Here is a 25,683-nt window from a genome sequence, read left to right as displayed (position 1 = left end):
GCATGATTGCTATGGGCTCACATTTGGAAATAATCTTCTACATGTTGGAGATGGGACAAACATCTTTGTTTACTCTCTGACTGGACAGCAGTATCCAGTTCTGTATTCGGATCCTTCAAGTAAATCATCAGCTTCTAGGTTTAAGCTGAGTGGTGATGGAGCAAAGATGTTTGTGGTAAATTATAGCCAAAACCATGTCAGTATGTTTGACACTAGGACAGCTTTCAGGACAAATATTATACAGCATTTACAAGGAGCTAAAGACGTAGCAGTTGCAAACAACAAGATTGTATTTGCCTGTGGACTTTATTCAAATTGGATTGCTCAGTTTGGCTATGAAAATGGTTCACAATTGGAAGACCTAGGCTTTTTAGGTTGTGGAATAGATCAGCCTCAGTCATTATGTTTTGATAGGATAAATACTTCACTTATAGTAGGGCAGTGGAAAAATGACTGTATGATAGTGCTTTTTATCAACTAATTGCTACGCTTTAAAAGTTTGTAAACAGAACATTTAAGTAATTATACATGATTATGCAAGAGGCGGGGCTAAAATTTCTATAACTAAATGAAATGTCTGTTTTAGATATTTCTTATTTCTAAAAGGAGTTTAGATTCATTTCACAATAGTAGTATTAGAATTGTTTGTGCGAAGTCAATTCTGACCCCCCCTGACCCCTTGCCCCTATTCTAAAAAATCCAGTGCCGGACAATTTAAAATCCACAGGTTTCAAACCCAGTTAAAACCAACTAAAAAGTTTTAAATACATATGATATAGATGAGTTTACAAAATAAAATATATTGTTTGAAAGAAAGAAGATTTACTGATAATATAAACCCCCATTATGTTATAACAAAAAATGGGAGAAAAATGATAAAAGCTACCTGTTCATCTTGTGGAAAGATGAAATCAAAGTTTGTTAAAAGTACAGGAGGTAATTTAGATATTCACAAAGCAATGTTACCTTTATTACCTAAGAAAGGTTTAACACTTCCAGGATATAATTATTGCGGGCCAGGAAATCCCCTAGATAATGGACCCCCTGTCAATGAACTGGATGCATTATGTATGGACCATGATTTTTGCTATGACAGTGGTGTAAAAAAGGGTACATGTGATAAGCAAATGCTTTCCAATTTAAATAAAACTAAATCAAAAACATTTGGAGAAAAGATTGCAAAAACATTTAGTTGTGAAACCTATAATTAAAACGAAATACACACTTGGTCTTGGACAAAAGTCAAAAAACGGGAAAAGGGGGTAGAGTATACCCCCGAAATAAACTGGAGCGATGAATTAGCAGAAGAATTACACAAACCAATTAAAAGAAAATTTAGGAAACGAAGAGTGATAGTTAATGATATTGATGATACTTGGTCAGCTGATTTAGTTGACATGCAAGCTTTTTCAAAATATAATAAAGGAGTAAAGTACTTGTTAACCGTTATTGATATATTTAGTAAATATGCTTGGGTTATTCCATTAAAGAATAAAACCGGAGAATCTGTTACTGAAGCATTTGAAAAAATAATTTTAGAAGGACGATTACCACAAAATTTATGGGTAGATGAAGGAAAAGAATTTTATAATAAAAAGTTTGAATCATTTTTGAATAAAAATGAAATTAATATGTACCATACATTTAATGAAGGAAAGGCTGTAGTAATAGAAAGATTTAATAGAAGTTTAAAAAGAATAATGTGGAAATATTTTACAGCAAATAATACTTATACTTATTTAAATAATTTGCAGGATATGGTTGATAAATATAACAAAACAAAACATTCTAGTATAAAAATGACACCAACCGAAGCTAGTAAAAACTTAAATAAAGGTACTGTTTACTTTAATTTATATGGTGATTTAAAGATACCAAAGAGCAAAGCAAAATTTAAAATTGGTGATCGAGTTCGTTTAAGCAAACTTAAAAGACATTTTGAAAAAGGATATACACCAAATTGGACAGAGGAAATATTTATAATTTATAAAATTAATAATACAAATCCCAGAACATACACTATTAAAGATTTAAATGATGAAATAGTTCAAGGTTCATTTTATGAACAAGAACTTTTACCTACTACACAAGAAGTTTTTAGAATTGAAAAAGTTATTAGACGAGACTATAAGAAAAAACAAGCTTTAGTAAAATGGAAAGGTTATAGTGAAAAATTTAATAGTTGGGTACCATTTAGCGATCTTGAACAAATTTAATTTAGAAATAAAAAGTTTAATTATATAAATGAGTAATAAAAATCTTATTTCTAATAATAATGGAATAGAAACAATAGATCAATTAATTATTCACTTAACTAAACTAGCTGCTGCTTACAGAAAAAGTTATAAATTTTGTGGGAGAGTAAGTACCGGGTTATATATTACAGCAGGTGTTTTTGGTTGTTCAGCTGCATTAGCACTTGTTCCAGCTATTCCTATATTAGTAGCAGTTGCTGGTGCTGTTCCATCAGTAATTACCATATTTACGAACAGACCTAAAACTTTACGACAAGAAAAATTTTTTAAAATCACATCACCCACAAAATAAAACCACTTATAACAAAAGCAAAGGATTGGAAAAGTAAATAAAGAAGATCCAAATAAAGTTATTCAGGATATTAATTTACAATACTATAGAAATGCAGAAAGAAAAAAAATTATTCAAACCACTCTTGAAATGCATAGAAGGAATTTAAACTAACGGATATAAAAGTAAAAACGAAGAAGAGCGGTAATTAAAGAGTTATAAAAGATTTTTTTCTATAAGTAATTTATATAAATTGAGAAAAAGTATATCAGTTTGAAGGTAAATATTGCATCAGGAAAAAGTAACGTTTTAGATATTATTAAAGAATATATCCTAATTTATTAATATAATTCCAGAACCAATTCACGAATGGCAAAGTATGTTATGACAGGGCTATGGGCGGGGGGGACGCCCTTCGGAGACAAAGCCTCTGACCTGATTATAATTCATATACCTTTTGAACTTGCTGCTCGAAGAACCTGACCAAATAATTATTTCCTTTTCCAGTTAACAACGTTAAAAAACATCATATAAAAATTTATCTTCTGCTAAACAGTTTGATGGTTGTTCTGTCCTTAAACGTTGTTATTAACTAACAGAAACGTTTTTACAAAAACAACATCACGACAATGGTGTTATAAATGACCCGAGTGGGCAGTATACAATCTTTTTCTAACTGATCCACATATAAAACCATATGGAAAAACCCAATTGATTGATTTTGATATGTTTAAAAACCGATCCAGAAATATGTTTTAAAAGACTTCAAAAAAGACACTAAACGGAAGAAAACAAAGTTGGTTTAGATTATTTAGAAAAAACTACACAAATTACACGAAGAATGGTTAAACAGAATTGTCAAGAGGTTAGTAAAAATTTTAAAACCATTGAAACAATTTAGAAAAAAAATGACTTTACAATCTATTCAAAAGATATAGATAATATAAACAGAATTTCTCAAATCAATAATAAATTTCATTAGGTGCGTTTTTAAAGATTTTTTTCTATAAGTATATATAATATATAGATGGTTAATAGAAAAGGTAGATAGGAATGATTATGCCAAAAGTATCTAGCACTTGAGGAGAAATAATAATCCAGATGAAAATTCATATAAGAAAGTTCTTAAAAGAAAAAGAAATGTTATTAAATATCGTTAAATCAAATAGTTAGCGATGAATATAAAAACCACGTCATTGATCCATTACAAAATGTTATAGATCCTTATCTCGTAAAAAGAACTTTATTTGAATGGGACCTGTGGTTTCTATTAACTGAAGAAGAAAATGATGAAAGATTATTGATGTCCCAGAACCAACTAATTATCGAAACAATCCTAAAAAAGGTTATTGTAACCGACTGTGATACAAATGAAGAAAAAATATATAGAAGCACGTAACAAAAGCATCTATAAAATTTGGTATTAATGCTGGGTTAATAAAAATGTTTGTGAATGGACAAACCGATAAAATGTGGAATATCAAATAATGGAAAAGATATAAGGTTTAAATATGTATTTCTTCTAAGATAATTTACAACTATATTATTTTATTATTTTTTTAATTATTTTGTTAATTATTTATTTAATCCTTGTTTGCTTGAAGATTTTTTTTCCTAAATAAATATATAGAATGGAAATCGAGAGAACTACAAAACAATATTATAAGAAATTTGAAATTAAAATTACATATAGACAAGATCCAAAGAATCAATTATATTTACTATAAACGACTCTAATGAAATACTAAATCTGAACTTAAAAAAACTTTAAAAGGTATAAAAAATAAATGTTGTTTTAAAAATAACTTTTGCAAAAATGAGCAAACTGATACAATATATCAATCAGCTTATTTTCAATCAAAAGCTTTAGAATCATTAACACAAACGAAATAAAAAAAACTTTACATCAAGCTTTTGATGAAATAATAAATAGAATTGGTAATTTGGATTTCCTGAAGGAATGGCTGGAGAATAGAGTCAGTTTGATGCCTCATTAATAAATAGATATAAGTATAGTCCATTGGCCTGCTTCGAGTATTTAGAATTACCAACACCATTTACAACATTGCAATGAAAGATTAAAAATATAAAGACCATGATAATGAATGTTTTATCGATTGTGTCATTTAGCTATAAATTCCTGTAACAAAACATTCTGAAAGAGGTTTCAAATATAAAAAACATATAAACGATCCTTGGATTATACTGGAATTAAATTTCCTGTTACATTAAATCAAATACCTAAAATGAAGTTTTAAATGAAAAGTATCATTTCATATAATTGGTTTATGAAGTAAAAGTATTTATCCATTGTACATATCAAAATATCCAATACGAAGAACACTGTGACATGTTGCTAATTACTAATGATAAATAAATGGATGGCGACTGTAAATCACCCAGAGACCCCAGTTCATCCATTAGGTTTTGTATAAAAGAACTTATAGATTTAATGAATAAACAAAACAAACAAATACAAATAAAAAAACACTCTGTAAAAGTTGCTTACAACATTTTACTCAAGAAAAAATATTAAATGAACACATACCAAATTTGTTTAGCTTATTAATGTATCCAAGGCGTAAAAATGCCAAAAGAGGGAAGTAAAGAGAACAATTTAAAAATAATCATAAAGGTTTAGCAGAACCATTTTTGTAAATTTATGCTATTTTGATTCAATAACTAAAAAAGTTTAAACTGCTTTATTACCATCAACTGAATCTTCATTAACTGGAATCATATCAAAATCATATAATTGTGGTACGGCTATAAATTGTTTGTTGTTATGAACGATAAATATACTATAAACCCAAAACCTGATTTAGAGAGGTCCTAATGCAGTGTATAAGTTTATTGAAAAAATGCTTGAGGAAGAGGAATATAGTAAAGAAATATATTAAAGAACATTTTACAAGATTTGACAATGTCTAAAAATGATTTCAACCGAATTAAAAAAACAAAAGTTTTGGCATATCTGGGAAAAAGACTAGAAGGAAAAATAAAATCCTTCCGTGACATTGTCACTATAACAGAAAATTCAGAAGGAAGTGCTCACTCAGAATGTAATATTAATTTTAAACTACACAAAAATTCCCTGTTATTTTTCATAATTTAAGAGGTTTATGACGTCATTTTTATTATGCAACAAATAGGAAAAATGTAAAAAAGAAATTAATGTATTCCTAACAATATGGGAAAGATATATGGCATTTATGATTTTCTGACTTGGTCTTGATTGATTCATTTCAATTTTATGTCCTCAATCATATGGAATAACTTAGTAAAAACTATTCCAGAATTTAAATACTTATCTCAAGAATTTGATTTGAAAACTTAATTATTAAAAACAAAAGTGTTTATCTATATGATTAACATGGATTCATTGAAAAAATTCAAAGAAACAAATTACCTTCTAAAGAAGAGTTTTATTCAATTTTAAATGAAACTAATAGTTCCTGATAATGAATTACGAACATGCTAAAAATGTTTTAGGAATAAATTTAAAATTAAAACACTGGGAGAAATCAGATCTATATTTAAAAACTGACGTATTCTTTTAGCTGATGTATTTTGAAAATTTTAGAAAACTACATGTATGTTTAGAGTACTACAATTAGATCCTTGTCATTAATTTAGTAGTCCCTGGTTTAGCTTGGGAAGCAATGTTAAAACGGACTGGAGAATTAAGTTAGATATAATAACTGATATTGATGTATCCTTTTTATTGAAAAGGACTGAAGAGGAGGAATAAGTTATATTTCCAAACAGATACAGTAAAGCAAACAATCATATATAAGGATTATAATTCAAAAGAAGAAAGCAAATACATTATGTACTCGACGCCAATAACCTTTACGGTTGGGCTATGTGCAACCATTTACCCTCTGAAACTTTAATTTATATCCGAAAAACAATTTAAGAAATTTATTGCAAAAGTAAAACTAACTTTATAGTTGAATGTGATCTTGAATATCCAAAAGAAATACTAAAACCACAATGATTATCCTTTACTCCTGAAAAATAAAAATACCAGATCAATGGCTTTCTGATTAAGTAAAAATATTAAAACAAAATTGAAATAGGAAAAAGTAATGGTTCCAACTTTAATGAAAAAACAAAATTATGTAGTTTCATTATAAAATCTTGAACTATATACACAATTAGGGTAAAAGTAACAAAAATACCTAAAATTAAATTTTGACGAAAGGTCCTTGTTAAAAAGTATAGTGATTTTATATACTCAAAAAAGGATCAAAAGGCAAAAAATTCCATTTTGAAAAGGACTTTTTAAGTTAAATGAACAATACTCTGTATTCGGTACGACGATGAGAATTTTACGCAAGAGGTTAATATATATTAACACATGATGAGAATATTTAATAAATACATAGCCAAACCTTCATTGTTAGTTCAAACGATGTTTAACTCTAACCTTTTTGGTATTCCCATAGAATATAAGAAAGTTTGTTTATTAAACAGACCTTGTTATGTTTGGAATGAGCAGTCTAGATTTATCAAAATATTTAATGTATTATTTCATTATAATTATATAAGGAAAAAGTACGAGATAATTGTAAATTATTGTTTACTGACACTGATATCCTTAAGCGATGAAATAAAACCAAGATGCATATAAGACTTTTATAAGGACACAGATTTATTTGATAATAGTGATTTATAACCCAAATTCAGACTTTTATTTTGATAATAATAAAAAAGTAATTGAAAATTTAAAGATGAAGCTGCTGGTTGTAGGACTTGTTGAATTTGTCAGGATTAAGAAGTAAATGTATTCAATTTATTAGAAAATGAAGTATACCATTAAAAAATGTAAAGGAATTAAAAAACTTGTTGTTAAAAAAACAATAGTTCATAAAAATTATAAAGATACTTTGTTTAATCAAACCAAGTAATCACCCCTTTAAAGTTATCGTTCTAAATAAACCCAATCTTTCCAGTTATGTTATATAAATAAAACATCTTTATCATGTTATGATGATAAAAGATATATTCTTGAAAATGGTATAGATACATTAGCTTATTTCTTAACTTAATTACGTTTTTTAATAATGTTTTTTTTAAAAAAAAAAATTTTTTTAAAGTGTAATTTTATTAAAGTTTGTATTAAAGTTTTTATTAAAGTTTTTTATTAAGTTTTTATTTAAAGTTTTTTTTATTAAAGTTTTTATTAAATATACGAACCATAAATTGTTAACTGAATATTCATAACGTGTAAAGAATTAATATAAAATAACAATCATTATTTTAAATTCATTTAGCCTAATTAATAAAATAGATCAATTTTTTCTGTTATTTTTTCCATTTAACTTTGAAGAATACATTATCTTTATTTTTTAGTTGTAATTTAGCTTTCTCCTTTATCTAAATTTAATTGCATCAACAAGAATAATTAAAATGCAAATTAAAATTAATTCTTCCATTATTACCATATTTGACTAAACCAGGACTACATTTACAGTTTTTATCCATTGAAATAATCCACTATAGGATCTTGGGATAACCAATTAAAAAACAATGGTTTTCTTATTAAATTGCTTTTCTCTATTTATTTACTTTCATTATATTATTAAATATTCCCATTATATTTAATAATCCAGATTAAATTTCAGTTTAATAAAATGTCCTTATTTATTAAAATAATTTATAATAGTTTGTTCATTTACGCTTGTGATTATTAATTTTTTAGTATTTTCTAACAATAAATCAACAACGGTACTTTATCTTGTAACATGTTAATGAAAAATAAACAATAAAATCCGCCAAAGCCGCTTGTTTTGTGCTTGATATGAAAATTGTTTATTTTAACTTTTGGTATATACTTAATTTACTTCTTTGGTGGAGGAAAGTCCAAATGGATTCGTAATCCATAGCATTTCTCAGAAAAACCTCTGGTTTTATCAAAGTACATGTTGTATTTACAAACAAAACCTAAAACCAATGTGGACCAGGACCAACAGAGTCGTCAAAATTTTTATAATTCCAACACTCGTCCCTTTTCTTTTAATTTTATAAATTAATTTCTACTAAACACACCCAAAAGTTCTTAATTTTTAATGTTTTAAAAAAAAAAACCCATTGTTCAATTCAAAGTTAGATATTGGTTTGTTATAAATTTTATATTTTATTTTACTATAGGAATTCGTCTGTAAGGTCTTCGTTGTGATCCAATCTGTAATCCATTCCAACTTAACAAAGATGAAAATCAAAGGTATTCTAGACTAGCAGCCAACATACTAAAAAAAAAACCCCAACCGTCTTGTTTTTGGTTTTGTGTTAATTTAAATCACTCCAGATCCTACTACCTGCTTTCCTTTGATATAGGTTAAGGATAATGGTGATAACATATTTCTCTTAATCATTAGCTACTGAAATCATACCATTTCCGAGTATTACTAACACCAGTACAGCAGTCCAGAAGGGCTCCATGCCTAGAGGGGCTCATATTTTTGTGGAGCTATTTTGGTGCCATTGGAAGAATTGTTTTTCCTAACAAAACCACCAAAGCTCCTAAAAATTCCACCATTTTGACCTTGACTGGACATTTGTTCCTTTGAAATTGTAATTTCTTCTAATCCCCTTCTTTATTGCAACAGCTTTTTTAAATTTAATAATTTGTTTTTTAAAAGTAAAGGGAAATTTCCCTAAATTGTTCATGTTTTAATCTAAAAGTATGTGGAATTTTGTTGTTGTAAGCTCGGGCTAAATATTTTCTTGTCCATACGTAAGTTAATTTTATATGCAATATAAATGATGTCATTATATATAAATTATATTTATTTTAATTAATTTATAGTATTAACAATAACAAGTTCATTTAAACAATAACACTGTTCATTTCCAATAGTAATTTAATTCAACTGTTCCTCATATAATATAATTGCGTAAACACGAATATTGGGCTGCTGGTGGAATATTTAATTTAGCTGTATGTAATATGCGAGGTCTTCTGTTATACTTTTTCCTTTGTATATTCCCAAGTTAAACTTGAATAAATCAAAATAAAACTATTATAGTTTGATCTATTTCCAGACTTCCAGTAAGGGGCCTCCGTGGCCGAGTGGTTAAGTGCGCTGACTTCAATACACTTGCCCGCACATCGATGTGGTCGAGCCTCACTCGGGCGTTGAATTCTTCATGTGAGGCAGCCATCCCCAGCTGGCTTACGAAGGTCGGTGGTTCTACCCAGGTGCCGCTCGTGATGAAATAATGCACGGAGGGCACCTGGGGTCTTCCTCCACTACTAAAGCTGGAAAAGTCGCCATATGACCTATCAGTGTCGGTTTCGGTGCGACGTTAAACCCAAAAAAAAAAAAAAAAAAAAAAAAAAAAAAAAAGATTTCCCCAGTATCTTATTATTTTGTTTATATTAATAATTAATTACACATCATATATCTTGATATACTTGTTTTTTTTTCGGGATAAAAAAACCCATTCCCAATTTCAGACGAAAAACTCAAAATAAAATTTTTCATTTGCTCATTTTTTTTAAAATTGTATCTAATAAATGTGGTTTTGATTTGTCCCATACTTTTTGGCCCGGGGGGGGAAAAATAAACAAATCATGTTTGGGGTTTTTTAAACCCACCGTTATTCTAAAGGTTATATTTTTGTTGTGTATCATTTGATTGTTCACCTTTCCCCTAAGGTTCCCATTTTGCTTTTGTAAATCTTTAAATTAATTAAAAGCCAAATTTTAAAAATTAAACAGGAACCCAAAAATTAATTTTGTTACAATTACCCTCCCTGGATCAGAATTAGCTAAAAAAATTAAATTTCATCATCACTTCACTGTAGGTTATTTGAATTTGCTTGGAGGTAAAAATTTTTCTAAACTTGAAAAAATGATAATTATTTGGAATTTTACATTACTTTTTTCCCCCTTGGTTTAATCCTTTCTAATACAAAACCCTATTATATGTAGCTTTTTTTTCGGGTTCAGTGTCACGTCATTCTAAATAATAAACCATTTGTTCCAGTTGTTTTTACTATTTTCAGATAGTTCAACCAAACTCTTTACATTTATTACTTTGTATAAATTTTTACAAAAAACAATTTTTCCATTTTTTTTAAACCCAAAAGAAAAAAAATTAAGCGCTTAAAATTAAAAATTTATCATTACCATCATAACTTACCATAGCAAGCTTATTTTTTTAAAGCTTATTCAAAATAACCTTTAACCAATAAAAATATGGCTTCTATCATTAATTGTAAAGGTATCCGTTTTTTTTTTTTTTAACATTTTTCCCCGGGCAGTATTAAAGCGACAAATTGAATGGGTTATTCTATCTTTCACAATATTGTTTTTTTCTAAACATGTTATATTATATAATTTTATTTTTTTTTTTTATTTTTTTATTCTATTTTTTTTTTTTTTTTTTTAAATTAAATCTTTTTTTTTAAAATTAATCTTTTTAATACTTTACTGCCCAGATCCTGAAATATTTTTTTTAATTCTATATGAATTCCCCCTCCTTACTTTTTTATTATTATTCTTTTCTTTAATTCCTTAGAAATTAAATTACCAATGCCGGACAGGTTTTTTTTAAGTTTTTAAAACAATTTATTAGATTCCGGGAACTTCCAAAAAACTTTCAGTAAATTTCCCAACTTCTGTGCCAACCCTTTTTGTTCCACTTTCAAGTGCTGCTTTTCCTGTTTTTCCAAATTTTTTTTTCCACTGTGCTATTGAAGATGCAATCCCTTAAAGAAATTTTCGTTAAATGTCAAAAACTGTTCCGTGTATGATTTCTTTTCCCGGTGAGATCAAAAAAAATAAATTTTCCTTTATTTTTGTCATAAACTTTCTTGTACTTTATATAAAACTAAAATTTATAATTTCAAAATTAAAATTAAATTTTTTAAAACTTTAGTTTTAATTAATTTTTTTTAAATTAAAATGAAAAACTTTTTCAACTCTTAAAAATTAATTATTCTACCAAATACTCGTAAATATATTCTTATTAAATTTTAAAATTTATTTTTATTTCAAATCCAACTTTTGTGGTTTTTTTGTAAAGGGATAAGCTTTTGTTAAATCTGCAGTACTTAAAGGCAAAAAATAAACCGAAATTACCATCAACAAGTAATTTCAATAAACACAATAAAATGAAAATTGACCCCCCCAGATTTAGTTATTTTTGGTGTTTTATTTCCCCCTTCATTTTGTTAATTTTTTTTCTCAAATCCAAACAATTATGAAAATTTGTATTTCCCAAACCCAACTTAAATTATTTTAAATTGAAATAAAAATTTTAAAACTACTTAAAAAAATTTCCAACTTTTTGGGTGCAATTTCTGTTTATAAAATTCAAAATCTCATTTTTAATTATGTTTCCTAATATAATTTTAATATTGTGTAACTTAAGAACCTTTGAAAATAAAAACTTTCAACCTTTACCTTATGAAACAATTCTTTTATTGTCATTTTCATCACTAATTTTTCCAAAGTAGGTCTAGTTTTTAATACTACCAAACCAACAACGAATTTTATTTTATCTAAATTAAAGAACACTAAATCGATGTAAAATCACTCGGTTTATTTTTTATTTTTAACTTTTTCAGAACTTATACTTTTTTTTTGGGTTCCCTTTTTTAATAACAAAAAATTTTAAATTTAAAATTTAAATTCAAAAAAAAAATTTTTTATAAACATTTCAGTTTTCGGTAAAAATGTTTTTTTTAAAGTTCATCAATTATTCTAATCCCTTATTTTTTTGTTTTCTTTTTTATTTCCACTTTAAATTTGAACACAAATTAATCTAATCTTTAAAACCAATTCTTTTGGATAAGGGAAAAACGTATAACCTTTCCCCCCAATTAAATTTTTTAATTTTTCATGATCTTTTATTGATGGGTAATCCTGACTTTTCTGAAAATTTTTTAAAAAAATTTTTTTCTTGAATAAATTGAATGTTTTTTTTTATTGTTATATCTTTATTAACAAATCAATTTAAAATCTCATCTACTTTTGTGTTAATGATTTCTTTTCCAGTTTTTCTACCCTTTAAATTAATTTTTTTGACCAAAAGTTTATTTAAAGTTAAAAATTAATTACCATATTCCCTTTGGTGAAACTTTATAGGGGTTATGTTTTTTTATTCTTGCCCATCTTTTTTAAATGTAGGAGTTAAAATTAAAAGTATTTATAAACCTTTTTTTTGTACTTTACATTTTTCGTTTTGGGTTTTATTTTTAAATTTTCTTTTGTATTTCTTTTTATTGGACTTTTGATCTTGATTTGCTAGCTATCAACCGTTTACTTCAAAATATTCGTAGTAACATACCTATTGTTTTTTGGCTGTGTCCTATATTTTATTGGATTAGATTCATCTCAGAAAAAAAATCAACTTTTCAGACGGTTTGGGAAATATCTTTTTCCTTTAAAACTTATATCCAAACCAGCATCAAATCTACTGTAGGCATTTCCTTTTTTTCGGTTTTGTCCAAAAATTTCAGGAAATTTTTCTGTTTCTTCCCAGCCCTCGTAATTGGTTTTGGTTCTTGGAATTGCTGTGGTACACCCGGGTATTTTGTATGTTTTTCTTCACCCCTAGAACGCTAATTGTTGTTTTTTCCAGGTAAGCTTTTAACTGACTTGAATTGTTCTTTTTGACTTTTTTTTTTTCAGTAATTTTTTTAAAAATTTCATATACAATCCTTTTGTACTTTTTTTTTTTTTCTTCATTTTTTTTTTCTCCAGATCTCTCACTTTTGCCCCAATTTTTTTTTTTAAAATTTTTATTCTTTAATTTTCATTGCATTTTATATAAAATAATGAAAGATAATTTAAAAAATAAAAATAATTAAAATAATTTTAAGATATTGAAAAAAAATAATGTATTAATTATAAAGGGAAATTTCCCAAATTATGATACAAAAAGTGATAAACCAATAATTTTAAAAAATTTTTTATCCTTTTTATGCCAGTTCTGTTTAGAATTTAATTTGGATCTTCTGGATCCGGAAAAACAATAATTAATGCATTACTTCGAAAACCCCCTTATAATTTGAAAAATTTACTTGTATCTAAAAACTTAGAACAACTAAATATCAAGTTTTAAATAACACTTAAATCAAATTGAAAAAAAAATTAAAATTAGTAAAAATGAAACTTAATATTCACTGCCCCACCAATTGAACCTTGTGAGAATCTAATCAGAAAAACAAAAAGTATAATTTTTGATTTTTTGTATGTGAAGAAAAAAATTTCAAATGAAATAACAAAAACTTTTTTCAAACGTCAAAAAAATGTTGTTTTTATTTATTTAAGTCTCTTCATAAAACACCAAAAGATATTCGAATTAACTTTTCACTTTAAATTTTTATTTGAAAGCCCCAGGTAAAAGGAAAAATAATGATTTGCATGAACAAAATATAGTCGTGATATTTTTTGCTAACAAAAAAAAAAATATGATTTCTTATATATTGAAAAACCGGGGAAGTTTTTAAAAAAAAAATTTTACGGGTAAATAAATATTATAAAGGGAGTTTTAAAAGATGTAAAAAAAATAAGTGAACCTGACAGTATAAGAAAGAAAATTTGATATTGATTTAAGTGTTTATGCACTAAAAAAAATTAAAAAAGCTTAAAAGGAAACGAATCGTATTTTTCACAGAAATAAGGACTTGATAAACAAGAATAGAGCTTTAGATATGGGGGTAAGAATAATCAACCTAGGAATCCGAAAAACCCCCAACATGCGTTTCAAACGGTTTGTGTAAAAAAAAATTCAAAGGAATAGATACATAAACTTGAAGAGAAAAGTATAAAACAACACTAGAAGTAGAAGTAAAAATATTAAAGAAAAAACAAAAGTTTTTTAAAAAGAATTCATTTTTAAATTTAAATCTTTTAAAAAAGGAAAAAATTAAAGAAAATGAAAGCTATGACTGATTCTTTAAAGAACTTGAAGAGAATCTTTTGCGATGAAACAAAAAGAAGTTTTGGGTTTAAATTTTAAAAATTTTTAAACTCAAGTTCAAGAATTAAAAAAGATAGTAGATTAAACATGAAGAGCAAAAAGATAAAAATTTAAGCTGAGAAAAATTACAAAAAGTTCGTTAAAAAAAAACAGAAAAAAATAACTAAAACTAAAATGGCAAAGGAAAATCAAATTTACTGATACATTTTAAAATAATTGGCAGAAAAAATCTGAATTGAAAAGGCAGTTCACAAAAGGTATACATGATACAGCATAAAAAACCTTAAAAAAAGAAATTAATTCTAAATAATGACTTAAAAAAAAAAAATTCAAAATTGGATTATATTGTTGACAACCGCCAAAATTTTAAAATAGCAAATTAAAAATATAAAAAAAAAAATTACAAAAGATTTTAATGAATTTAATGATAAAGTTAAAAAAACATAAAAAAAAAACTGGACTTGTAGTTAAAAAAATCTTTAAAAAAGAAGATTTAATTCCTGCTAATACGAAGCAATTAAGATAAAAATGACAAATTAAAAAATAACAAATGATTGGACTCTGTATTTGGAAATATCACTAAAAAAGGAAAAAACAATACGAAAATCCCCAAGAAATTTTACTGCTAATACTAAGAAATAACCTTTAAATGTCGGAAAATTCCACTAATCGAAAAAATTCAAAAGTAAAAAGTTTTTTTAAAAAACAAGAAACCAATAGCTAAAAACAAAAGGCTTTGTTGATAGTTTATCTGCTTCGAATTTTCCCCAAAAACAAAACGAGTTGATATTTATGAAATAATTCTTAAACTTAAAAAAAGAAAAAAAATAAAAGAAAATTTGGAAAAAAGAAATAAAAAAATTAAAACAGAAGTGTTTCCTTTAATACTAAAATAAAAGTTTTATATTACGAAAAAATAAAAAAAAATTTTTAACCGTCGGGGGTGCCGGGATATATAAACATAGAAGATCTGGGCGTCTGGGCTTTTAAAAAATTTTTAAATTTAAAGCCCGGGAATTTATCGAGATTATAAAGTTTTTAAAAACACAAACCAAGAATAAAAAATGATGTACTAATGTGACTTAAAGGGGTTTGTTTATGCAAAAACTGGAAATTTATTAAAAGATATTAATATTTTTAGGGGGCCAGGCCCATAGGGGGCCAATAAACCCTTAAAACCAAAATCCTTTTTTTTTTTGGGGGTGGAAAAGAAGGTTTCGGTGGTATTGAATCTATTTTTTTTGGGAATTTAGCAAAATATAAAAATATAGCACTTTAGGACTGAGGACTTTGGCCCTGATCAGTTAAACCCATTATAAGAAAAAAATTAAAATTTATTTTCACAAGGAAAAAAAAGTTTATATTCACCCTAGAGGATTCAACATCTACAAAAAAACTTTTCACTTTTGAGGGGAAATTTTCTTAATTCTACATATCGGGTAACTATACCGGATGACGTGCCCATAAAGCAAACTTTTGGGTTTAAAAATTTAATTACTATGTACCCAATAAATCTTACAAAAGAAAATAAAAACAAATATTTTTAAAACAAAATCCCCGATTAGTTTATCTTTAAAAAAGCAATAAATGCTTTTTAAAATAAAATTGATTGTAAACACACCGTGTGTCACCAAATTACAAATTAACTATACGTTTAAAGTTTAAAAAAATTTTGAAAACAGCGTAATTCTCAAAAACTGTTTCAAAAAAACTGACACATATGTCTCCGGAAACGTTCTATACTAAGGCATTAGTGAAATGGATTACACGTAATTTCAAAAACGTTTGAACAAAAACTATTTATCAAAACCGGGGTCTTTTCAGTTTATCAATAAAACCCTTTTTAAACAAAAATGTTTTAAAGTACCGGTGCCCCTTTATTGATTATTGCAAATAACAGCTGATAAAAGGGAAAGCGCAATAATCGTTTTTTTAAAAATCGGTATAATATTTGTAATAAAAAAGAAACGGGAAATAATATTACAGGAGGGAAAATTTTATAGTTTTAATTTTTTTTAATATTTTTTTTGATTTGTTCTCATTTTGTTAAATTGGTAAGGGTTTTCAATTAAAGCCCCTGAAAACCTGTTTTTTTCTTATTTTTTAAATTGTCCGGGATTGATTTTTTAGAAAAGGGGCAAGGGGCAAGGGGGGGTCAAAAAGACTTCGCACAAACAATTCTAAAACCTAAATAGCTGTTTATTTCTTTTTTAAAACAAAAAACATATTTTGTATTAAAACTTTGAAACTTTACATTTTTTAAATCTGTGTTTAGCCCTTTTGCATCGCAGCATTTTGTTTGGGACTGCAACCTTTGGGATTTTCAAAACGTTACCTGACTTCTAGTTAGCAATAAGTCAGATTTCCCAAATTTTTTCAGATCGGTTCCAACGGGCCCTTTTTATTGCAAAAAATTGTAATGAACCTCCAACCCCAAAGTATACGTTAATTGCTTATTATTATTCAAAAATTAATGCTTTTGCACCATGTCTTGTCTGAGAAAATGGTTTTGTTAAAATGGATCTTCTCCCCGCAATTTTGAATTTTATTTATTTAAGAACTCTATGTAGAGGCTTTTTTATTTAAAAGATTTCCGGGTTGTTTTTAAGCAAAAAAATCAAAAGTGAAAAAAAAAATTCAGTAAACTCCATCCTTTGGAAATTATACGTGCTAATAAAGGGTTAAAACGGATTTTTTTATATAGAGGTAGGTTGTTATAGGAACTGAGCTTGTCTGCGGTCTGTCTGCTCCGTTGTTTTTTTGGTTTTCCAAGATAATCTTGAAAGGTTGACCGATTTAAATAATACTTAGGGTAAAATCAAAATCAGGTCAGTTCGACTTTTGGGGTTTGGTAGGTCAAAGGTCAAGGTCCCAGTGACTTTTAACAGCTAACGTTTTTCAGATGAAACTCTTAAAGGGGTTTACGATTTAAAAAATTTTTTTTGGTACACAGTGAACACGAAAATACAGGAAAATTTGACTTTGGGTTGGGGGGTCAAAAGGGCAAAAGGGCACGTACTCAACAGTTAAAAAGTTTCTAAAAAGAAAAATTGAAAAGTTGGGCTAGGTCTTAAATATCCTTTTAAACTTTTCACACAGGTTTAACATGATTAAAAAATTCAGTTCAAATTTGAGGTTTGAGGGCCAAAAGGTCAGGTCACAAACAGAAAATGTTAACGGTTTTCCGGAATAACTGGACAATGCAGGGCCTAGGGCCCTGAAAAATTTTTGGGGGGTTGGTCATCACCAGCAGTACCCGTAAATTTTTTTGGGTTCCAAAAGGTCGTTAAACCTTTTCTGGGCAATACTTGAACGCTTGGCTGAGGACTTGAAACCCCTTTTGGGAATTTTATCTGACCAGCAAGGGCCCCTTTTAAATTTGAGTCAGGGGTCAAAGGGGGAGCAAGTTAGCTTGACATTGGCTTTGTTCTTTCAAGGCCCCAAAGGGGGGTATAATTCGTCACTCCTGTGACAACTCTAGTTTAGACTTGAATTTTTGAAAAAAATTCATATCATATTTTACTTGCGTGCGCTTCTGCATACTTTTTAAAAATTTTGCTTGGTTATTTTTTTATATGTCAAAAAAGAAAAACTAGCTAAAACCCCAAAACCTAAATCATGTGTATGTAAAACACTCAGTGAAGAAATTTTGATGAAACTGAATTTTGGGGGGTTTTTCTACAAGAATTTTTATATTACGATACAACTTAAATTTCATTTCTTTGAATTTTAAAAGCAGGAAATTTGTTAATTACTGCTAAACCCTAAAAAACATACTGTTTTTTACAAACCCCTTTTTGCTTCTGTTTGACAAGGTCAAAATAAACGGTTCTTATTGTTCCTTCTTATGATGACGAGGGGGGAAAGTGGTTGAGGTGGTGGCAGTAGACAAAAACTGCCTGCAAGTGAAAAAACTTAAAAAGAAATAATCCCTTTAAAAATTTATTTTAATAAAAAAAATGTGTACATTAAAATTGGGGAAAACATGACAACAAAGCATTTTCTTAACCCTATTTCAGTAACATTTTAGCCTTGCACACTTTTAAAATATTTTCAATCACATCTAGAAATTCACAAAAACCTGGGCCACTTCCCGCACCCTTGTCCTGAATGGTGCTGCCCCCCGTTGGGGATGATGTCATAAATTTCTTGTCTTTTTGTCTCCCCCTATACTCGGTTTTACGACCTTGCTGAAATTTTGTACCGCAAGAATAGAATAGCATGCATTAAAACGGTTTTTAAAAAAAATCAAGGCATTACTAAAAAAAAATGGGTTTGCCTCATAATTTTTAAACTCATAAATTAATGTTTTTTATTAGGTTCCGGTCTTTGTGTAGAATTAAAAAAAAAAGGAAATAAAGTGTTTGTGAAAATGAAAAAAAGGGAATTTTTAACAAAAACTACCCCCATTCTTTTTAAAACTTTTCCGGACACATCCCTCAGTGACAGACAACGGAGAAACAACTAGATGCGAGACTGTTTCTTCTATGGCAGACATCGGCATTGCTGTCCCAGACTGGTTATTCCCCCTTGAAAAAACAAAAAAAGACATGATGATTTTTTAATTTAAATACCGAAATGTCTTCACACTGGGAAACCCCCCTTAAAACATTGAATAATGTAATTTAAAAAATACTTAATGATTAAAGTTGATAATGCCTAATTTTTAAGAAAAAAAGAAAAAATTATAAAAATTTTAAATCAAACATTGAAAAGGTTCCTCCAACTCAGAAACTTTTTTGTCCCTGTTGTGGGAAACCCCCCAACGGCTGCGTAATTTTAAGCGCTGAATAAAATCCATTTTTATGATTTTTTTGTTCTCTATGTATTTAATGAAACTTGTTGGGAAATTTTTTTCTCTAGTGTATTGCAAGGTATAATTCTGCTTAGTGAAATCACAGGGTTTTGGGGTTGGGTCTGGTGTCGGTCAGTTTTATTTGGGAAAACTTCCCCTTGTTTTTTTCGTTTGCTTTTAATTGTCTTACCAGTTTACTTTAATGAGTTGAACACAGCTTACAGTGAACAAACAATTGAACTTTGATGATTGAAATATCAAAGAAAGAGCAAACAGTATTAATTACCAATTAAAATTATGAACAGTGTAATTAAAACATTTCAATAATGACTAATTATTTAAGTATGTTTCTTTTAAATTTGACAATTAAATTTTGTTAAGTTTATTTTAATTTTTTATTAAATTGCAGTTTTTACAGGACAGCGTACATTTTTTATCAAATTTTAACATTTTAATAATCATGGGTAATAAATTAAATTTATTTCTTTAATTCTTTCAATAAATCTAACTATTTGTTATGATTTGATTAGAGAATTTTGTATTTTAATAAGATGTTCCATTATGTTTGCTAAAAAACTGAATTTTTTTTAAAAGAAAAAAAAAATTAATTAATTTTAGCCCCTTCCATTTACTTATTTAAATATTTTTTTTTAAAGTAAAATAACTTTAACATCGTAAAATTTTGTCATATTTTTTTGCCTCAATTTTCGTTTGTACTTTTAATAAAAAAGTGCGGGCCCCGCAAAATCTTAAAATTTTGGGTGATAATATAGGAGTATAAATTTTAAACCTTAGAACTTATTTTGTTGGGTTTGGTAGGGGAGGGGGGGAATGTGAAGCATGTTTTAGATTTTAATCTTTTGTCCCCTTTTAGCGAGTAATCTAACTAATAAATTAGTACTCAAATTCCTTTTTCCTCTTAACCTTTTCCCTGCTAAATTTCTAAAAAGGGGTGGTCCCTCATTGAATTTGGGGAATACCTTTATTATTCAAAGAATGTTCACTGAAAAAATTTCTGACGAAAAACAAATGATTAACTCGTTTTTAAACTTTATTTTAAATTTTTTAATTTTTCAAACTTTTAATATCATATGTTTTTTTTCAAAAATAGTTTTTTTGTTGTTTTTTAAGGAACACAGGGGGGGGGGCCATTAAAAATAAAAGATTTACATTTTCCAAATGAGGCTTATTCTGTCTTACCAGATAAAAGACAATATTTACCAAAAATGCGAACGCCTTTAAAAAAAGAAGACTGAACTGTGACATTACTATCAATAAAACATTGTTTGACGTCCCAATGTTACAGCACAACATATAAATTTTGGTCTAAAAGAATGTTATGCAAAAAATGGTGAATATTTGTGGATTTTGCGGGTGTGGTTAAAATCCTTGGGGCGTGTCGAATCTTGATTTTTTGCTATAAAAAAAAAGACGGTTGTTTTTGGTTTAAAACCCTATTTTAATGACTAGCAATGCTACCCGTATTCTCACAATGGTATTATGGGATGTCACCTCAACACATTTTTTAGTTTATCCTTTTATGCATCAGAAAAAGCACAAATTGTTATTAAAGCTGTTTAAAAAAAACGCTGAATTCGAACTGTCTTGGTTTTTTTACTTACATAGATTGGTTTTTCTCTTTGCGAATAATTTACCATTTTCACCTGAACGAACTCTTCTGCAAGACGTGTTACAGTTTCCCAAATTTTACAATAAAGACTATTAGAATCGGGAAAAATTTTAGTAAAAAAGTATTTGAACACTATTTACACTCCGGGTGGTTTTAGTTTTTTTTAAATCATTTCTTTTGACCTGCGCTCGTCTGATATAAATTTCCTTTTATTTGAAATCTAAACAATGATTTTAGTCGTGAAAACTTACCCGGGGAAATTTTTTCTAATTCCAAAAAGAAAGCAGGATACATTCTATTTCAATACAATTGTTTTTAAATTCCCCCACATTTATATATTTTAGGCAAATCTGAATGTTGAAAGATAAAGCACCATAGTGAGGTGGTCGCTGCAAAGGGGTTAGACTTCTTTTATTGTACAACTAAGGACAGGGTTTTTCCTGTCTTTTTTTTTATGCTTTGACTTTCTTAAATTTTTTTTTTCGTCATTGATTTTTTTTTCCAAATGAGCTAAAAAAAAAAAATTAAAAATTTTGACTTTAAGTTCAATTTTAGGATGAAAAAAATTGCCTTTAAATTTTAATTTTAAAGTTTAAAAATATATGCCCATGAAACCCACACCATTTTATTGGTTGAAGCCCTGCAAGGCCCGGACTGCAGAAGTCATTGATGCTTTGGGCCCCGCTGGAAAAAAGTAATGACCACAGAGAAAACAAATAGAATGGCCTTAAATGTTACCAAAATTCAGAAATAGTAATAATAATGCAACTGCACTGTCTTTCTAAAAAGAAATGTTTACCTCAGAATAAATGTATAAATGCTAATTATGTCTTCTCAAGCAATAAGAAGCTCATCTACACCAAAAAATTAAAATTGCCAAACATTCGGTATGGTTTTGAAAACAGTTACCATTATTTCAGTGTTGGCCGTATCACAGGCAGATTGCCCCAAGAACTAGCAGATGAGGTGGTCGGGTCATTGATGGACCTTTTCAATCTTCAAGAATCTGATGGTGCCTGGCATGGAGGTAGGTTGGCACATCAAGCAGGATGTTTCACTGATTTGAATAATGTTTTTTTTTCTGGGGACCTTTGTGGCAGAATATCCGAATCACTTACCATTTACCCTTTTGGGTTTTAAGTGCTTCTTGAGTTGTCAAGTGAGGAAGCCTTCTAGCTGGTTTTGGGAAGATCAGTTGCTCAACTCTGGTGTCCGCTCATGCATGAAATATTGACCACAGGGTCACCTGCGTCTTCCTGTTGAGGCTGGAGAGTCATATGTATATGACCCATACAGTGTTGTCGTTGCTTAGAGTGCAGAATGATAAACATAAAACGGTTTTTCGTTTGAAAAGATTTGGGTGGGGAACTATGTTACATGAATGTAGGAAGAAAAAAAAAAGATATAATATTTTCTAATCCTCCTTTGATATTTGAAGAATTGGATTTTGCCACTTGTGTGCAGATGATAAGCAAACAGAATGGATCCCTATCAAATTGCATGGATGTGCAGGCTGACCTGGATCCATACTGGTCACCGAGCTCTAGTGTTTGTGTTTTTAGCTCACCTGTCACATAGTGACAAGGTGAGCTTTTGTGATCACGCAGCGTCCGTCGTCCGTCCGTGCGTCCGTCCGTCCGTCCGTAAACTTTTGCTTGTGACCACTCTAGAGGTCACATTTTTTGTGGGATCTTTATGAAAGTTGGTCAGAATGTTCATCTTGATGATATCTAGGTCAAGTTCGAAACTGGGTCACGTGCCATCAAAAACTAGGTCAGTAGGTCTAAAAATAGAAAAACCTTGTGACCTCTCTAGAGGCCATATATTTCACAAGATCTTCATGAAAATTAGTCAGAATGTTTATCTTGATGATATATAGGTCAAGTTCGAAACTGGGTCACGTGCCTTCAAAAACTAGGTCAGTAGGTCTAAAAATAGAAAAACCTTGTGACCTCTCTAGAGGCCATATATTTCACAAGATCTTCATGAAAATTGGTCAGAACGTTCACCTTGATGATATCTAGGTCAAGTTCGAAACTGGGTCACGTGCCTTCAAAAACTAGGTCAGTAAGTCAAATAATAGAAAAACCTTGTGACCTCTCTAGAGGCCATATTTTTCATGGGATCTGTATGAAAGTTGGTCTGAATGTTCATCTTGATGATATCTAGGTCAAGTTTGAAACTGGGTCACATGCGGTCAAAAACTAGGTCAGTAGGTCTAAAAATAGAAAAACCTTGTGACCTCTCTAGAGGCCATATATTTCATGAGATCTTCATGAAAATTGGTCAGAATGTTCACCTTGATGATATCTAGGTTAAGTTCGAAAGTGGGTCACGTGCCATCAAAAACTAGGTCAGTAGGCCAAATAATAGAAAAACCTTGTGACCTCTCTAAAGGCCATATATTTCATGGGATCTGTATGAAAGTTGGTCTGAATGTTCATCTTGATTATATCTAGGTCAAGTTCGAAACAGGGTCATGTGCGGTCAAAAACTAGGTCAGTAGGTCTAAAAATAGAAAAACCTTGTGACATCTCTAGAGGCCATATTTGTGAATGGATCTTCATGAAAATTGGTCAGAATGTTCATCTTGATGATATCTAGGTCAAGTTCGAAAGTGGGTCACGTGCCTTCAAAAAGTAGGTCAGTAGGTCAAATAATGAAAAAACGTTGTGACCTCTCTAGAGGCCATATTTTTCATGGGATCTGTATGAAAGTTGGTCTGAATGTTTATCAACTGGGTCATGTGGGAAGAGGTGAGCGATTCAGGACCATCATGGTCCTCTTGTTTTTGCATAGCTGCACTTAATTATGTAATTCTGCTAAAGAAAAACATTGTGATGGCAGCTTTTCTTTCACAGTTGATACATTTAGCAGAGTTAATTATATTTGATGAGAATTTTATAGATTTAAATCAGTATCCAATGATACAATAGTATAGTGAAAGATGGGCATACTAAATCTTTAACTTTTTGTTTGTTTTGATTGTCACTCTAGCATATAAATTGAACACATTAAATATCGGCTAAAAATGAATTATGCTTACAAGATTCCTCTAGTAACTTTTGGAAATGATATCTTTAAATGGTCTGTTATGGTCAGATTCAAACTTGTTTTTAGACTTATTTATCACTTACTAAAAAATGACAGTGAAAGGTCAGCAGAATTTAATATTAAAATGATATATTTTAGGATGTTTAGCTCTAGCAGAACTTGGTAGAAGAGGTTTGTTACTGCCTCAGAGACTCTCAGATGGTAAGTATGTTTTGTTCTTCCAGGTCATGTACTATACATTTGTGACTTGGCACATTGAAGGAGCATGCTGCCAATTTTCAAAGAAATAGGCAAACTTAGTTGTATGTGTCTGTATCTAAAATATGTCTCTCTCTGTTCTTGTGGTTTCCCTGGTTCTGTCCCTTTGTTAAAATCTCTTTGTGTCTGTTCTGTTAGATGTTGAATTTGGCATCCAAAGTGGCTGCCTTTGCATGTTAAGCACCTTTTAATGTATTTATCATGATAAGGTAGCTATATGAATCTTTTATGATATAATAATAATAATACTCTGTCTGTATATATACGGTACAGTATTTGAGTATATTTTAGACAAAAAAAAAAAAAAATTTAGAAGCTTTGCTGTTTTTCAAAGAGAAAGATTTCAAGTTTGTGTATGCTGCATAGATATGATATACATACAATATGTTATGTCAGTGTTGAAGTTACGAAAATATAAGTTTTATGTATGTTTGTTAAAAATTCAAAAGCCTGTGTGTAATACAGGGTGATATTCTGGTAACCATTATATCTCCTTAAAAGTTGATATTCTGCTATTCCAGCCTGTGAGTGAAATGAAACTTGCACAATTTATCATGAAGATCATTTCATATTTAACATTTTCAGTGGTACCTGTAGTGTTGAAAGCTCTGGCCTACGACGAAAGGCGAGGAAGTTTCTCGGTCGGAGCTCATGTTAGAGATGCTGCATGTTACGTATGCTGGGCATTTGCAAGGGCCTATGAGCCACAAGACATTACTCCTTATGTTAACAAGATTGCAAGGTTTGTGTACTTGATATGTTAGAATACATGTCACATGTCTGAGAAAACATTGTACAAATTTGGCTCTTCATCAGAGTAAAAGAACATTACTGGACAAAGTTTCATTAAGGATGATAATAAATTCATTTCAAGCATAGCGAGTTTAAATTTGTAAGCATGTAATGTGAAATCTTTATTTATTTGTTGTGGACTTATTTTCGATTTTCGAGGATTTCATAGTTGCATTCATCAGCAAAATGTAATCCAAATGAACAGTAGAAATTCCCATTCAGTTTACCTTAAATAGTTGAAATCCACAAGTTTATATCCATAGATCTACTAAATAGCCCTTTTGGCTAAAACCATAAAAATTTCATGCCCACCAAATTGAATGATTTCAGAGTAAAGGAGTTATAACATTTAGACTTTTATAAGCTAGGATTGACTTGGTTATTTAATGTGTCAGTATAATGTTAGTGCATATGCATGAAAATTTGACCTTACTGGTTGGATCCTTGGAGTGAGTAAATGTGTTTTATGTATGAGTTGATTGCTGTTCATTTACTAGTAAATCATTTTAGTAAAAGCAAGCCAGTGAAATGTATCCATTGAAATGTATCCATTTGTTCTAGATTTAGTATATTCATTTTATCTAGTCCGGTCAGAAATACTTGCAGAATAATTTTCAGTCATTCATTTCGTATGAACTAAAACAAAAACCAAAAAAAACCCTTCCATTTCTTATATTTGCATTATA

At 28.9% G+C, this 25,683-nt stretch overlaps 1 protein-coding gene across 1 annotated transcript in view; it reads left to right on the top strand.

Moving 5' to 3' along the window:
- LOC123564912 (tubulin-specific chaperone D-like) overlaps window positions 1-25,683 on the top strand; it is a 91,195-nt gene that overhangs the window by 33,712 nt on the left and 31,800 nt on the right. The window contains 4 exon segments of the mRNA XM_053537563.1: window positions 21,258-21,292; window positions 21,813-21,920; window positions 24,086-24,148; window positions 24,791-24,947. Coding sequence (XP_053393538.1) covers window positions 21,258-21,292; window positions 21,813-21,920; window positions 24,086-24,148; window positions 24,791-24,947 — 363 coding nt within the window.

This window comes from Mercenaria mercenaria, chromosome 2, assembly GCF_021730395.1.
Source record: "Mercenaria mercenaria strain notata chromosome 2, MADL_Memer_1, whole genome shotgun sequence".
Classification (NCBI taxonomy): Eukaryota; Metazoa; Mollusca; class Bivalvia; order Venerida; family Veneridae; genus Mercenaria; species Mercenaria mercenaria.
The sequence above is the reverse complement of the archived record's forward strand: the minus strand, read 5'-3'. Positions and strand labels throughout refer to the sequence as shown.